Genomic DNA, 14,089 nt, shown 5'->3' with positions numbered 1-14,089 from the left:
TTATTGCAATAAGATGATTGATTTCAAGATTGCTTATATGCAATGTAGAAATGATTGTTGATTGATGATTGATGTCCAAGTTTTTGTTATGCGCAATGTATGAAAGTTCCATAGCAATTAAGGCCAAGTACTGCAATCTGTGCAGCAAAAAAGACCCTTGTAATCGTTTACAAGAGGTTCGTAATCGTTTACACTAGCCTTTTTTCTGTTTTGGACATCCTGTTGCACTGAAGGAACCACCTGTGGTAACGTGGGGGACCGTAGGGGATTTTGGGTGTTTTTTAAGAAAACTTGACTGGTTTTTGGTATAAGTGTGAGTGTAGGGTTGGATGTGATGCTTGGGAAACCCCATGATGTAAAAGGGGTCCACCTAGGGTGATGACATGAACCTTGGTGAAGTTCAGTGAAATCTGCCACATAAAACACTCTTGTAATCATTTACAAGAGGCTTGTAATCGATTATGCGAGCCATATTCCCGTTTTGGACATCCTGTTGTACTAAAGGAATCACCTGTGGTAACGCGGGGGACCATGGGTGAATTTGGGTGTTTTTTAAGACAACTTGACTTGTTTTTGGTATAAGTGTGAGTCTAGGGTTGGATGTGATGCTTGGGAAACCCCATGATGTAGGAGGGGTCCACCCAAGGTGATGACACGAACCTTGGTGAAGTTCAATGAAATTTGCCACATAAAACACTGTTGTAATCGATTACAATAGGCTTGTAATCTATTACGTGAGTTATATTCCCGTTTTGGACATCCTGTTGTACTGAAGGAACCACTTGTGGTAACGTGGGGGAACACGGTTGATTTTGGGTGTTTTTTAAGACAACTTGACTTGTTTTTGGTATAAGTGTGAGTCTAGAGTTGGATGTGATGCTTGGGAAACCCCATGATGTAGGAGGGGTCCACCCAGGGTGATGACACGAACCTTGGTGAAGTTCACTGAAATCTGCCAAATAAAACACTCTTGTAATCGATTACAATAGGCTTGTAATTGATTACGCGAGCCATATTCCAGTTTTGAACATCTTATTGTACTGAAGGAACCACCTGTGGTAACGTGGGGGACCACGGGTGAGTTTTGGTGTTTTTTAAGAAAACTTGACTTGTTTTTGGTATAAGTGTGAGTCTAGGGTTGAATGTGATGCTTGGGAAACCCCATGATGTAGGAGGGGTCCACCTAGGGTGATGACACGAACCTTGGTGAAGTTCACTAAAATGTGCCACATAAAACACTCTTGTAATCGATTACAATAGGCTTGTAATCCAGTACGCGANGTGAAGTTCACTAAAATGTGCCACATAAAACACTCTTGTAATCGATTACAATAGGCTTGTAATCCAGTACGCGAGCCATATTCCTGTTTTGGACATCCTGTTGTACTGAAGGAACCACCTGTGGTAACGTGGGGGACCACGGGTGATTTTGGGTGTTAAACAAGTTGTCCATAACCTGAGTAGCACTCGTTTACAAGGCCATTGTAAACAATTACATTGCACACTTTACCACCATTATCTTCACCAATTCAACTATATTCATCAAATCACAACCATTAATTCATTTTTTTCCACAAACATTATCACTTGGAAATCAAATTATAAAGCACTTCAATAAAAGACACATTTTATTTCCAATTACATAAATGTATTGAACCAAACATGGATGTTCTATATATTAAACCAAATAGGTTTAATTACAACATCTTTTTCTTTTCCTAACACTCAAGTCTAATACAATAATTAGTCATTTTTCTTTCTAACTACTACATTTTCGGTGTATGGTGTCCTAAGTGCTTGGCTCTTAAAAAGCCTTCTTGAACCAATCCTAACATAAGTCTTCAGTTGTGATTGGTTGTTGGACATTCCACCCGGTGCATTTGGCGACATTGCATCTTCTTGAACCAAGCAAATGGAGTCTTCGAAATGAGTTCTCGTTGCTTCTCTGTCAACCGTTCGTTGAGAGTGCAAACATACATAGTTGAAAATGAATGACGCACGGTCAACTGCCCAAAAGAAAATAACTCAAATGAAAACACCAAAACAAATAACAAAAACCCATAACGTGTGCAAGAAACGACAAGAACCCCAATACCCAAACCTAAAACCCAATACCAAAACCTACAACGGGAGAAGGCATTTACCTTAGTCCAACAAAGGTCCATTTCGAAACTTGCCATTTCAGAAAAACTGAGACAACGGGATATGCAACAAGAAGGCACTGGAGAGCACGAAAACGCCGGTAGAACCGCGGACCGCAAGGAAGAGGACGAAGGCAGAGGAGCAAATGTAAGAGAGAACGAAATTTGTCACACAAAACTAATGAAACAAGCCAAGGGTAGAATTGGAACCCAAATTGTCTGAAACCCTTTCATTTTGCAGGCCAAAATTTTTAAAAAAAAAACAATACAAACTACCCAATTGGACGTTGACACCTGGCAGTGTCAAATGTGTGTCAAAAATTGGGTGTCAAAATAACGGATCCCTTTCAAAAATAACCACCTTACCAGTGGTAGAAAAAAAGTATGATTTTTTTATTAGGAGGAAATGGAAGAGTAGTGGGATAGGAAAGGTGTTTTCTAGCACAAATCAAGGGAGAACGTTAAACACAGAACAAAGGAATTGACTCGTGATTTTGATAACTATATATAGCACGCACATAAAGCTGCTCTGCTCTGCTATGGTGTACCATTTTCTTTCATCATCTGTTACTTAATTTGGTAGAAGATATAGATACTGGGAGAACTTTTTAACAGTCTTATAAGTATATTTGCAATGTAAGTTTTCAATTTTATAAATTAGAGGGAAATTGTTTCCTTAATTAGTATTACTTTATTACAATGTAATGTATTTAATGAGACTTTGTAGTTCCCTTTTTTCTATTCTCTTTCCTTTATTGCAGGTGTTCGCTGGGGAATTAATTGTCAATTTCACAGATCAGGATAGCTACCTGGTTTTCTTTAATCTGATTGATTGTGAATGGTTGCTTTTGTTGTTCTGATTCCAAGGAATGATTGTTTCTTTTGTGGAATCACATTTTTATTTCTTAGCACATCCAATTTACTGTAGAGATAGACTAGGATGCATAAGTAGGGGTTTCACAGCTTAGTTGATTGTATATAATTCAATTTCTCCAGAATTTAACATAATCCACCAAGTCCTTGTTCACATTTTAGGACATGTGAAACAACACAGAATAAATACACATGTGAGTATGGAAATGGTAGCTTAAGTACTCTTCATGAAAACAATTATCACATTTGAGCTTGTTCTCTAAAATTTGATATTAAACTTAGATTTGATACTAACCTAAGCAATCATTGTGTAAAACATATAAGATAGAGACAGAGAGAATCATTAAGCAAACTTCCAAGGTCGTTTACCTTTGCTAGACACTCATTTCCCATTGTTTTTCCAATGACAAGATATCACAAGAATCATTGTTTCATTTCTTCTCTAAAGGTAAACCAGAAAGAAGCATATATGTTTAAGGAAAAGGGAAAATAGTATTAGCTTATATTTAACACAGCTCCTTAGAAACAGAATCCAGAACAAGCTTCTAATTAGTCATTTATTAGAAGGTAACTATGTATAATTTTCAATTCACAATTGAGTTATTTGATAATGGTTGTTAATTTTGATTAAAATTTGTTTTGAAGACAAAGTTTGCAATCAATTCCAATATTCATTTGTTATAAATTAGTTCTCTGATTATCATTTGTTATATTGATTAACCTGTTGCTATATATAGACTCAAATGTTCAAAGAGATTTGACATCTCACCATAGCTACTTCTGAATCTGGATCATGGCTCAGTCTGCTTAAGGTATCCATAACATTGACCTGTAATGTTTCAGTAAAAATTTAGCAAAAGTTATCAAAAGTGACGTCTCACACCTATACAATTATATAATAGTCTGAATTAGAAGTCATGTTTTTTATAGCACAGCTAATTTATCTCACTTTCACACTGTTAAAAGTTAATGATGTAAAGTGCACTTTTTACCTTTGGATTTGATATGCAAGTAGACCTAATGCTAAAGAAACTGCTCTAGGAATATTCTGCTCTCCATACTGTAGAGGATGTTCTAATGATCGAATTGCCATCTCAAGTCCCAATTCTTCAGCCATTGCTACCATAGCAATTCCAAGCACAGTAGGACCTTGGTGAGTTTCACCTTTATCAAGATGTTGTGAACAATGACCCAAGAGATTTTGGACCTACAAGAGCTAGAAAATACAAACATAAAAACATGCATACACAAATATGAACATATAAAGGTACCAAAGAAGTTGTTTTTTAAAAACTTCATAACATTGTACCTTGAGAACATTTCCAGTTCCAGCATAGGCACATGACAGAAGCGTCATGTCACAATACTTCCTAATTTTTTCATTAAAAGTCTTTGAAACTTCGACAGTTGCCTCAACATTGTCCTGCAGTAACAAAGCATAAATGAAGAGTAAGTATTATACCCTTCACTCTTCTTCTCATCATGCTGCCTCTTTCTCTCATAAGGAACGAATCAATTCCTGAGGTGTCTTCTACAAATGTCAGCAACAGTTTGAACAACACAAATTTAAGCTATCACTACATTTTCGGTGGTTTTGAAGGAAACCCCTTGAAATAGGGGCGGTTTTTAGAAACTCTGACTATTTTCGGTGGTTTACTATAAAACACTAGCTATTTTCGGCGGTTTTCAAAACAAACCCTATTATTTCCGACAGTTTTCAAAAGCCCCTGTTATTTCCGACGGTTTCATAGAAAATTGTCGGTAATCTTTAGCGATGCTGCTTTTACCAAAGCTTTTTGGAATCGTGGGAAACGAATTCTCCAAAGGTTAAAACTGTCAAAAACACTAAAAATAACCTCTGAAAAAATTATATATTTTTGTAGTGTATATTGTTTTCTTTTAATACTTCGGTGTAATTATTTTATGGTGATTAATCAATTAATCAATTTAATTTATTAATTTAGTGATATAATATTTTATATATTTTAAATTTTCATAAAAAATAAATTTTATTGAATTATGAAAGTATAAACGCAGATAAAAAATAAATAATTAAATATTAAGATTTCAACAATTCATAATGACGTAATTTATCTAAAAATTAATTATAACAGTGACAATTAAATGTCATACATATAATGACAATAGTGTCAATTTTAAATGTTTTTTCATTGAATTTGTTTTTCAATAAGCAAAGTTATTTACCTCTTTAAAAATCCATTATATACATAGTATAAAATGGCTATTGATACGTGTTTATGTAAAACGTTATATTATATTTTGTGGTGGTAAGATGTATCACGTTTTTGGAAACTGTCACTTGAGTAAATGATGACAGTTAAAAATGATATAAAATACAAAATAACGTTTTTGAAAATTGTTAGAACTTAATTATATGTTTTTTTAGTGACATATAATCTTGTATGAGTACATTCAAATGTAGATATTGTATGAGTACACTAAAATATACACAATTGATCAGACTTTGTTAACTATGTACAAGCTCTCAAATTCTATTTTGGAATTTTGTTATAATTTTTCTCTTTAAAACTTCTTTCAACACTTTATCACTAACGTTGTGTTTGCTTGAACAGATTGTACTGTTCAAGCGAATTTGCGAGCGAAGAATGATTTTGAAATCGTGTTCTCATATGCCGATTTGAGACGATGGAAAAGCGATGATTTACGTAGATTTAGCGTGGATTGCACTGTTTACACCATCTCGCTAAAATGAAAGAATTTGCGGTGATTTATTTGTAAAAGACTTATATGCCCTGTAGGATTGTTCAAAACTCTAACCCTTTATAATAATATTAAGGTTCAAAACTCCGACTCCAGTATGTAGTATCCTGGCCATGGTTGCACAGATTTAAGTGGTTGTTGGAGGTTGAAGCCGTGTGGTTGTGGTGGAGGGGATAAGGAAGATGAAGGTTGATGATGAGGAGGCAAGTGGGATGAAGAAGACGAAGCAGAAAAAGCAGAAGACATGTTGTTGTATCCGGTTCCAGTAAACAGCGTATCCGGATACACTTTTTTAGTTTTTTCGAAGGAACCGTATCCAGATACAGGCTTCTTGTATCCGGATCCACCACACGTATTTGCTTTCTTTGGATGGTCGGTGTGTCTTTTTCCCGATTGCAGGGACGCCATACCTTGATTCCTTGCTCCGTCGCAGCAAAAATGGGTTACCAGAACTGTCTTAACCTTGGTGCATGGGTGATGCCGTCATCATCTTCCTAGCCTCACTATCAAACATAGATCCCCCATGGAAGCAATGGTGGGTTCGGGTTGAGGAGAATGGCAGCATAGACACATGCAGTTGAGGAAGGGAGGAGGGACAGCAGGCAAATGTCTGCCATGGAGAAGTGAGTGGCGGAGTGGGGCGTGAGTGGCATAGGCAGTGATGTGTGTGATCCTCCTAAGGCTCTTCAGATTAGAGAAGAGACAATGGGTCTCGTAGCCTCTTTGGGCGAAATGGAGGGGATGTAACTTAACCTAGGGTTTTCTGAATTGGAAGCAAAAAAAAGGGGTTGGGGTTGGGCCTGGGTCAGGGGCCATTTTTGTTTTTTTTATTTGTTTTTCTTTTCTTCTTTTCTTTTATTTATTTTTTCTCTTTTTGATTACCTCCTTGCAGTTCCTGTTTCATTCTCACACTCCCTGTTTAAAAATAAATTAATTTTATCACATTATAATTTTTATAATATTTAAAAAATTTTAATAATTATTAATAGTTTTGGTCTCTTTATAAACTTTTATACATTTAAATATAACATTAAAAAATAACATTTTATATTAATATATAGCTAGGGATATTTTGATATTATTTCATTTCTACTAATTAAACTAATTTTTTTAATGTGTGACATCAATCAAATCCTCCACTAATTCTCACAAACTTTACTCTCCAATCCACTCTCAATTATCCACAAATCCACTCAAAAAAACAACAAAAAAATTACCCTCAAATCTACTCAAATTCATTCAAATCATCTCCTCCAAATCATCTCGCTCAAATCCATCCAAAAGAACGTACCCTAAGGCTTGGGATAATAAAAACGTTACTAATTTGAAAAACGTTTTATATCAATTAAAAAAAAATCTATACTGGATTTATATATATATATATATATATATATATATATATATATATATATATATATATATATATATAATATAATATAATATAGATATTATCGTTTTTTTATACCAATTCCATATGAAAAATTTCATTTTTTTCATACAAGTTTAAACCACAATTAGTATAGAAAGTGTTCGACACAAAAAGTAAACAAAATTCGAATTATGCTCACAATAGTCGATAGTAATGATCGTCACTCTCCTCATACACATTAATGAAATAAATGTACTTTCACACTTGCCACCTTCAAAATCGTACACACAAAATCAATCATTAATAAAATCCTTAAAATGGATTTTTAGAATTATTTTTAAACCAACTATAACTATATTAAATATAATTATTGAATTTATGTTTACTTTTTGTTACATTTAAAAAATAGAGTTAGAATTTGTTTAAAATAGGATTGAACTCGGTTAAAAAATTTAAGATTAGAGTTAATTTAAAATTAAAAAGAAAATTATTCATTATTTTTACACCAATTTTAATTTGCTTAATTGTGCTATGCTTTATTGTATTTAGCTCTTAATTAATCCAAATAATGAGTGTTGGACTTTTCACCACATGACTCATAAAGAGAAGACGACCTTGTTCAAGTAGATGAATTTTAACATACTTCTAATGAAATGAGCTTCAAAGCTTAAAAGTACTTGGCACCTATGTGGTACTTTTAAAGCCTCAAACAATCAACATAGATGTTGTCCAACATGAATCTTGTGCATTGTTTGTTCTACTTTCCAAATACAATATTCACCAAAAAAGAAACTAATTTTAAATAAACCCTTTTTTTTTCTTTTACAAGATATCCAAAGTGCCACTACTCATGTGTCCTAGATGCATATGCCACACAATATGAAATGTCAAACAACATGACAATTGCAACCTTATATGTGACTACAAACTACCATTCCTTCCTAACTCCATGCAAAACACTTCTTTCCTTATCAACATGAAACTTGTAATCCTTCATATAAAAATAGACTACAATCGATATGTAACATTGGTCAATGTAATCCTTCATATGCCAATCATCTTGTACAAACATTATTTTCCAACAATACGTTATCAACTTCATAATCTTCAAACGTCACAAAGGAGAAATTAAAACATTAGTTTACACTTACATAGCATTAATGTTTTGCACAAGTAAATAATTACATAACTAATCGATAAAGTTTAACAAATTTTAAATTAATCATAATGAAAAACCAACTACATTAAGCTTGAAACACAATCCTCACTTATAACCTTATTACAACATCTCATCTATAATATTATTTCCTTACTTTTAGTTTGTCAAATATTTTAAAAATGAATTTTCTAAACAAAATCATAAACTGCAATTATAAAATAAATTTTTGAATGCCCCTTTATGAATTTATAAAATATCTCACTAAGGTCTTTTCCTATAAAATATATATTAGAATTTAATTTATACTTTTCAACTGCGTTTTGTTCAAATCCTAATTCCAGACAATGTCTATAAAGTTAGAAAGTGACTTTCTAGGATTTGAGAAGAAACAAATATGCCGATTTTTCAATTCTTTTCTTTCATCTCAAAGTTGAAAACTCGTTCTCTTTGAAATGGCCGAGACAAACCCTAGATGAAATTCTTGATGGAGAAACTGACAACATTAATAGACTCAGTGTACTTCCAGAATCTATTCTTCTCTATATTTTTTTCATTCTTGGAACTTAAAGAAGTTGCAGCCACCTCAGCTTTGAGAGGAACCCAGAAGTATCTATTACAGTTATCAGGCTAACTGAGAAGAATTTCACTGAAAGGATAACATTGGATTATGAACAATTGTTGATGTCTACATAAAATTCACACAATTTACCTTTGTTTACTTGTAGACTTGATGAAGTTTTTAACTTGAAATTTGAACAATTTCATAGAGTAATATGAGTGTAACTTTCTTTCATTTGGATTTGGTTTTCTCATATAGTGAATGTGAACAAACCAAGTATTTTTCCTTCATATTTCATTGTTTCATTTTTTTTATATTTATGTGGGATTGGAGAATAGTATAACATGAAAATGCTAATTTTGAAGCAATCCTTTACTTATTCATCAAGGATCTTTAATGATCGATAAGAGCATATCTCCAAAAAATTTCCAAACTCTTAATATCTCCAAAATGATAAAAAGTACATATTTTAAATTCTTTTCTATTAATTATAATGAATATGTTCTTATATGGTGGCACCGAGTAAGAATTACGCAAAATATCAAAATAACGTGCTATTTAAGTGTATAAGTGGCAAAAAGGAATGTGAATAAAAAATAAAAGAGAAACTAATTTAGGAAAAGAAATAAGAAAATACAACTCATTCTATGCAATTTATACAAAAAAATATATCTTTTAATAAGACTTATAAAATTTATTTGTAAGCTTAGCCCAGTATGTAGGTCAACATTTTTTATGTTTAGAAGATAGATAAATTTAACATTCTGTTTCATTATAACAAGTTTAGTATAAATACAGTTGTTAAGTTTATATATTTTTTCTTCTAAACCTTCTCCATTATATCTTTTTGTTTAGACTTATGAAATCACCCACACCATGGTGGTGGAAAAACCTTCTTTTTAGGTTCTCCGACCTAACTAAATGTTTTTGAACCTGACAGCTATATACTCTTTCATCCTTTTACACAATCTTTCTATATTTAAACCAATCCTGATTTTTTTCCTTTTTTTTCCTGTGAAATAACAGGTATAAATGACTTTTTTTATCATAAAAAAGTAAAAGTTTTTCCTTCTCCTCAATTTTTATAGATATTTTTATTGATCAGTAATTAGAAAAAAGTCCATCAAAATTCAAGATCTAATAAATCGAATAATTGAAAATTACTCTTCAATTTAACGAATTTGTGACNGNCGAATATTAAACTGATTGATTAATTTTTTATACCGTATTCCATCTTTCTTTGACAAATAAGACAGTAATCTTTGCCGTTTTNCCAAAATTTTACGTAAACCTCTTTGGGATGAATAGTAAGTTCAGTGTTACTGTAAGTCTTAGGCCTTGTTCACTTGAGTGGATTTAGAAGAGAATAATTGAGAGGATTTGAAGGTAATATTTTTTATTGTTTATTTGAATAATTTGGAGGTAAGTGAGAGTAGATTTAGAAGTAAAATTTGTGAGAATTAATGTAGGATTTAATTTACGTGACAGATTAAAAAAATTTACTTCTAAATTCACTCTCACTTACCTCCAAATCTATTCAAATAAACAACAACAAAAATTTATCATCAAATCTTCTGAATTACTCTCTCCCAAATCTACTCAAGTGAACAACGCCTTAAAGTTTTGAGATTTTCAAGTCTTGAAACACAATAGAAGGTTACCTTAGATGCCTTAACCTCAAATCCTTAACTATTTACAGTCATGTGGATGAAATGCATATAACTGGCACACCCTAGCCTCTTTTGATCACGTGACGATAACAGCTGAATTTCAGTTTCTGTTTACCAGTGAGAATAACTTGAATTCACGGACTCACCATGTTTTTAATTTTTACAAAGCATGCGAAATACCTGATCAGTTTGTCAGAAAAACAGTATAAAGATGCACTTTCTTGTTAGTCTTGTTTAATTTCACTTGTCTTCCAAGGTTCTTTTATCAAGTCTTAATGGAAGCTGTTATGTAACTTTTGTTACTCCTAAGAACTAAAAGTTGTTAATTCTCCTTAGTGAAGTGTTTATAGGAAGTAAGTTGGACTGATATTCATTTTAGGTAATTATGTTGAGTTCTTATTTGAAGGCACTGAGTTAATAGAAATTAAAAATATGAAAACTTATTGATAATGATAAAATATTTTTTAGAAAGTTCTCTATTGTGCAGAACAATAGTAAATATTGATGGTTAGCATTCTTATACATATCAGCAAAATAGGTAGGTCACTATTATAAACTATGGAGTGATTTATTCAAAACACAGTTTCATTTCTGTAGCTTAACCAATTATATAACAGTAGTATTTGTGTACACCTAAGTTAAAAGAGAGTTCAAGAGAGATTAAAGGTTAAGGTTTGTTTAACTAGAATGAAGTAGAATTTAAAGGGTTATGTGCATGTAAATCTTTTTATACACATCTTTTTAGGACTGCATGTAATATAGGTTGGTTGGATTAGCCAATTGTTTCTTGTTCATCAGAAGAGCCAATAGCAGCATCTGCTCTCTCACGAGACCTGCAACGATTCTGCTCTTCTCCCCCCTCTCCCATGTCCTATACTTTGTTTCTTCTCTATTATTACAAGCAAGTTGTTGGTACTGTTAATCTGTGAGAGGAAAAGTTGAGCTCTCATGTTTTCAATGATACACTGCTTCTAACGGTAATTTATCCAATATTGACAGTTCTGCATAAATATACAATAACTAAACAATAAAGTTTAACAACTTTGAAATTAATAATAATTAAAAAGCAGCTAAAATTAAGATTGCAACACAACCTAAACTTATAACTTATTACAGGATCTTATATTAAATACTTTTACTTTGTTAAATGAAGTGAACTTTCCAAACAAAATCATAAACAGAAACTGTAATTATAAAAAAGAAAAAGCTATTTGATGTCAGTTTATCAATGTAAAGAATATAACCATTGTCTTTTTCTACAAATTAAATACATATTAGAATTTAATTTGTATTTTTAAACTGCGCTTTGTTCAAACCCTAATGGAAACTCTGTCTATAAAGATAGAGACTGATTCCTAGGATTTGAGAAGAAAAGAGTGTGCCTACTTTTCAATTCTTTCATTCTCTCTCATCCATTCCAAAGTTGAAAACTCATTCTCTTTGAAATGGCAGAACCTTCATCAAAGATCTCTAGACCTACCCTAGATGAAACCTTAGATGGAGAGGCCGACAACATTGATAGACTGAGTGCACTTCCAGAATCCATTCTTCTCTACATTCTTTCATTTTTGGAAATCAAAGAAGCTGCAGCCACTTCAGTTTTATCCACAACCTGGAGAGATCTTTTCTTACAACTTAGCAATATTGAGGTGACTTTCAATGATAATAGCGGTACTCCTGACCATCATAGGCTCTTTCACCTCTTTGTACGCTTTGTTAATAGAATGCTTCGAGAGAGAAATCCAGAAGTACCCATTACAGTTATAAAGCTAACTGTGAAGAAGTTTGCTGAAAGGATGAGACTGGGTTATCAGTCATTGTTGATGTCCACAGCTTTTGCAGTGTCCATTTCAAAGGTGGAGACTATTGATTACAGTTTTGATATCTGTATTGAAAGAACTGATGTGGCACCTTCAATTTTTGTTCCTCCTAGAATGTTGATATCAGAGACTCTAATTGGTTTGCGTCTACTTATTCCTTGGGGGTGGTATCTTCCAGAAAATGTTTGGTTGCCCAAGCTAAGGTATGCTCACTTAGTTCCTTTTAGATTGGGGGATGAGAATTCCATTCAAAGGTTACTGGATGGGTGCCCTAGGCTAGAAAATGCAATGTTTATAATAAAGGAGAAGACTAAAGTCAAAACTCTTAACATGTCAAGTTCCTCCTTGATAATTGTAAAACTTGAGTGGCATGTGATAGACCAAACAGATATGAGTATTACTGTGAAGTCTGAAAGCCTTCGGAGGTTGTTATTATCTCTTAAGGGAGGTCACAAAGTGAATGTGGATGCACCAAATCTGAAGTTCTTCTCCATTGAGGGTCAAGCGGTTGAATTGAAAATGATTCAAAGTGTTCCTTCAATTGATGAAGCAATCATAGCTGTTGATTGTATGATTCAGTTCGCAGATTGGAATGACTTTTATTCTCGTTCTGCAAAAGCTTGTACCTTTTTTGAAGAGTTTCAAAACCTGACAGTACTCAACATATCAGAACCCATCATGAAGGTTTTAATTTATTTTTTTGTTTGTTTAATGTGTGTTTTGTGTTAGAGAATTGAAACTTTGTTATTATCATCATCTAATTCTTGTTTATATGTTTGAAGGCTCTATATGTTTCTAAACCGGTGATACCCACTTTCATAAACATGTATAAGATAAGGCTTATCCCAGGTTATTGTCAAGATGATTATACCCGTTACTGGATTGCACATGTGTTATTCAACTTGTTTGAAAATTGTCCTAACCTTCAAGTGCTTTCCTTTAAAAAGGTAAAGGAATATTGTGTTTGGTATTTAAGTTTAATTGCTATGCATTTTTCAATTACTTATACACATTTATACAAGCAGGTGTTCGACAACTACTTTGGCGATGTTGAGTTAGAATCTGTTTTCCCTTTTAGCATGGTTCAAAATCTGAAGCAATTAGAAATTTGTGACTTCAAAGGCATAGAAATGGAATACAAGCTGGTGGAATATTTCATGAACAATGGACAATCTTTACTGGTGGTTTCTCTCAGAAAAAATAGTTCCACGCCATATAGTTATACTTGGAAGGAAAACCAACGAGACAGAATTCGCTCCTTCCTCACAAGCGCAAATGAGTGTGCGATTGTATTCAAGTAGAAATTGGATTTTATAAAATCCTCATGATTATCCACGGCTACCAGTCTATCTCTTTAAAACTATGTTATTTTCTCTATTAAATAAGTGTTTGTTTAATTTAGTTGCAGATTTAGAACAATGCTGCTTTCTGTTGTTTTTCTATTTTCATGTTCAAGCCTTGGAGTAATTGTTGTAAGACTCTTGTAGACCTAAATTTCCTTAAATGTTTGATTCCAAATCTTATTTATGTCAACTACTTGTGTCTTTGGTTTAAATGATACTTATAGTTCTGTTCCCTTGGTTAAACTGATAATATTAGAAATTTTTTATAAGTAGAAATAAATATTAATGGGTGGAAATCTTATCTTATAATAAGATTAGATTACAATTAATTCAGTTTTATAAAATTAATTAGTATGATGTAAAAAAACTACTAAAAGTTTAAGTATAATTATTAATTAGTTGATTTAGTTGTG

At 32.6% G+C, this 14,089-nt stretch overlaps 1 protein-coding gene across 1 annotated transcript; it reads left to right on the top strand.

Moving 5' to 3' along the window:
* The first annotated feature begins 11,892 nt into the window (after positions 1-11,892).
* Positions 11,893-13,843, top strand: LOC106758318 (F-box/LRR-repeat protein At3g26922-like). Its single transcript, XM_022779764.1, has 3 exons — positions 11,893-13,017; positions 13,116-13,280; positions 13,359-13,843. Exons 1-3 carry the CDS (start codon positions 11,959-11,961, stop codon positions 13,632-13,634), a joined length of 1,500 nt encoding a protein of 499 aa, XP_022635485.1. The 5' UTR covers positions 11,893-11,958; the 3' UTR covers positions 13,635-13,843.
* The last annotated feature ends 246 nt before the right edge of the window (positions 13,844-14,089 follow it).

This window comes from Vigna radiata, chromosome 4 (assembly GCF_000741045.1).
Source record: "Vigna radiata var. radiata cultivar VC1973A chromosome 4, Vradiata_ver6, whole genome shotgun sequence".
Lineage (NCBI taxonomy): Eukaryota > Viridiplantae > Streptophyta > Magnoliopsida > Fabales > Fabaceae > Vigna > Vigna radiata.
This window is presented reverse-complemented; position numbering and strand designations above follow the sequence as displayed.

Coding starts and splice junctions, on each gene's coding strand:
- LOC106758318 (XM_022779764.1), top strand. CDS start 11,959: ATGGCAGAACCTTCATCAAAGATCTCTAGACCTACCCTAGATGAAACC. Junction 13,018..13,115: donor TATCAGAACCCATCATGAAG/GTTTTAATTTAT, acceptor ATATGTTTGAAG/GCTCTATATGTTTCTAAACC. Junction 13,281..13,358: donor AAGTGCTTTCCTTTAAAAAG/GTAAAGGAATAT, acceptor TTATACAAGCAG/GTGTTCGACAACTACTTTGG.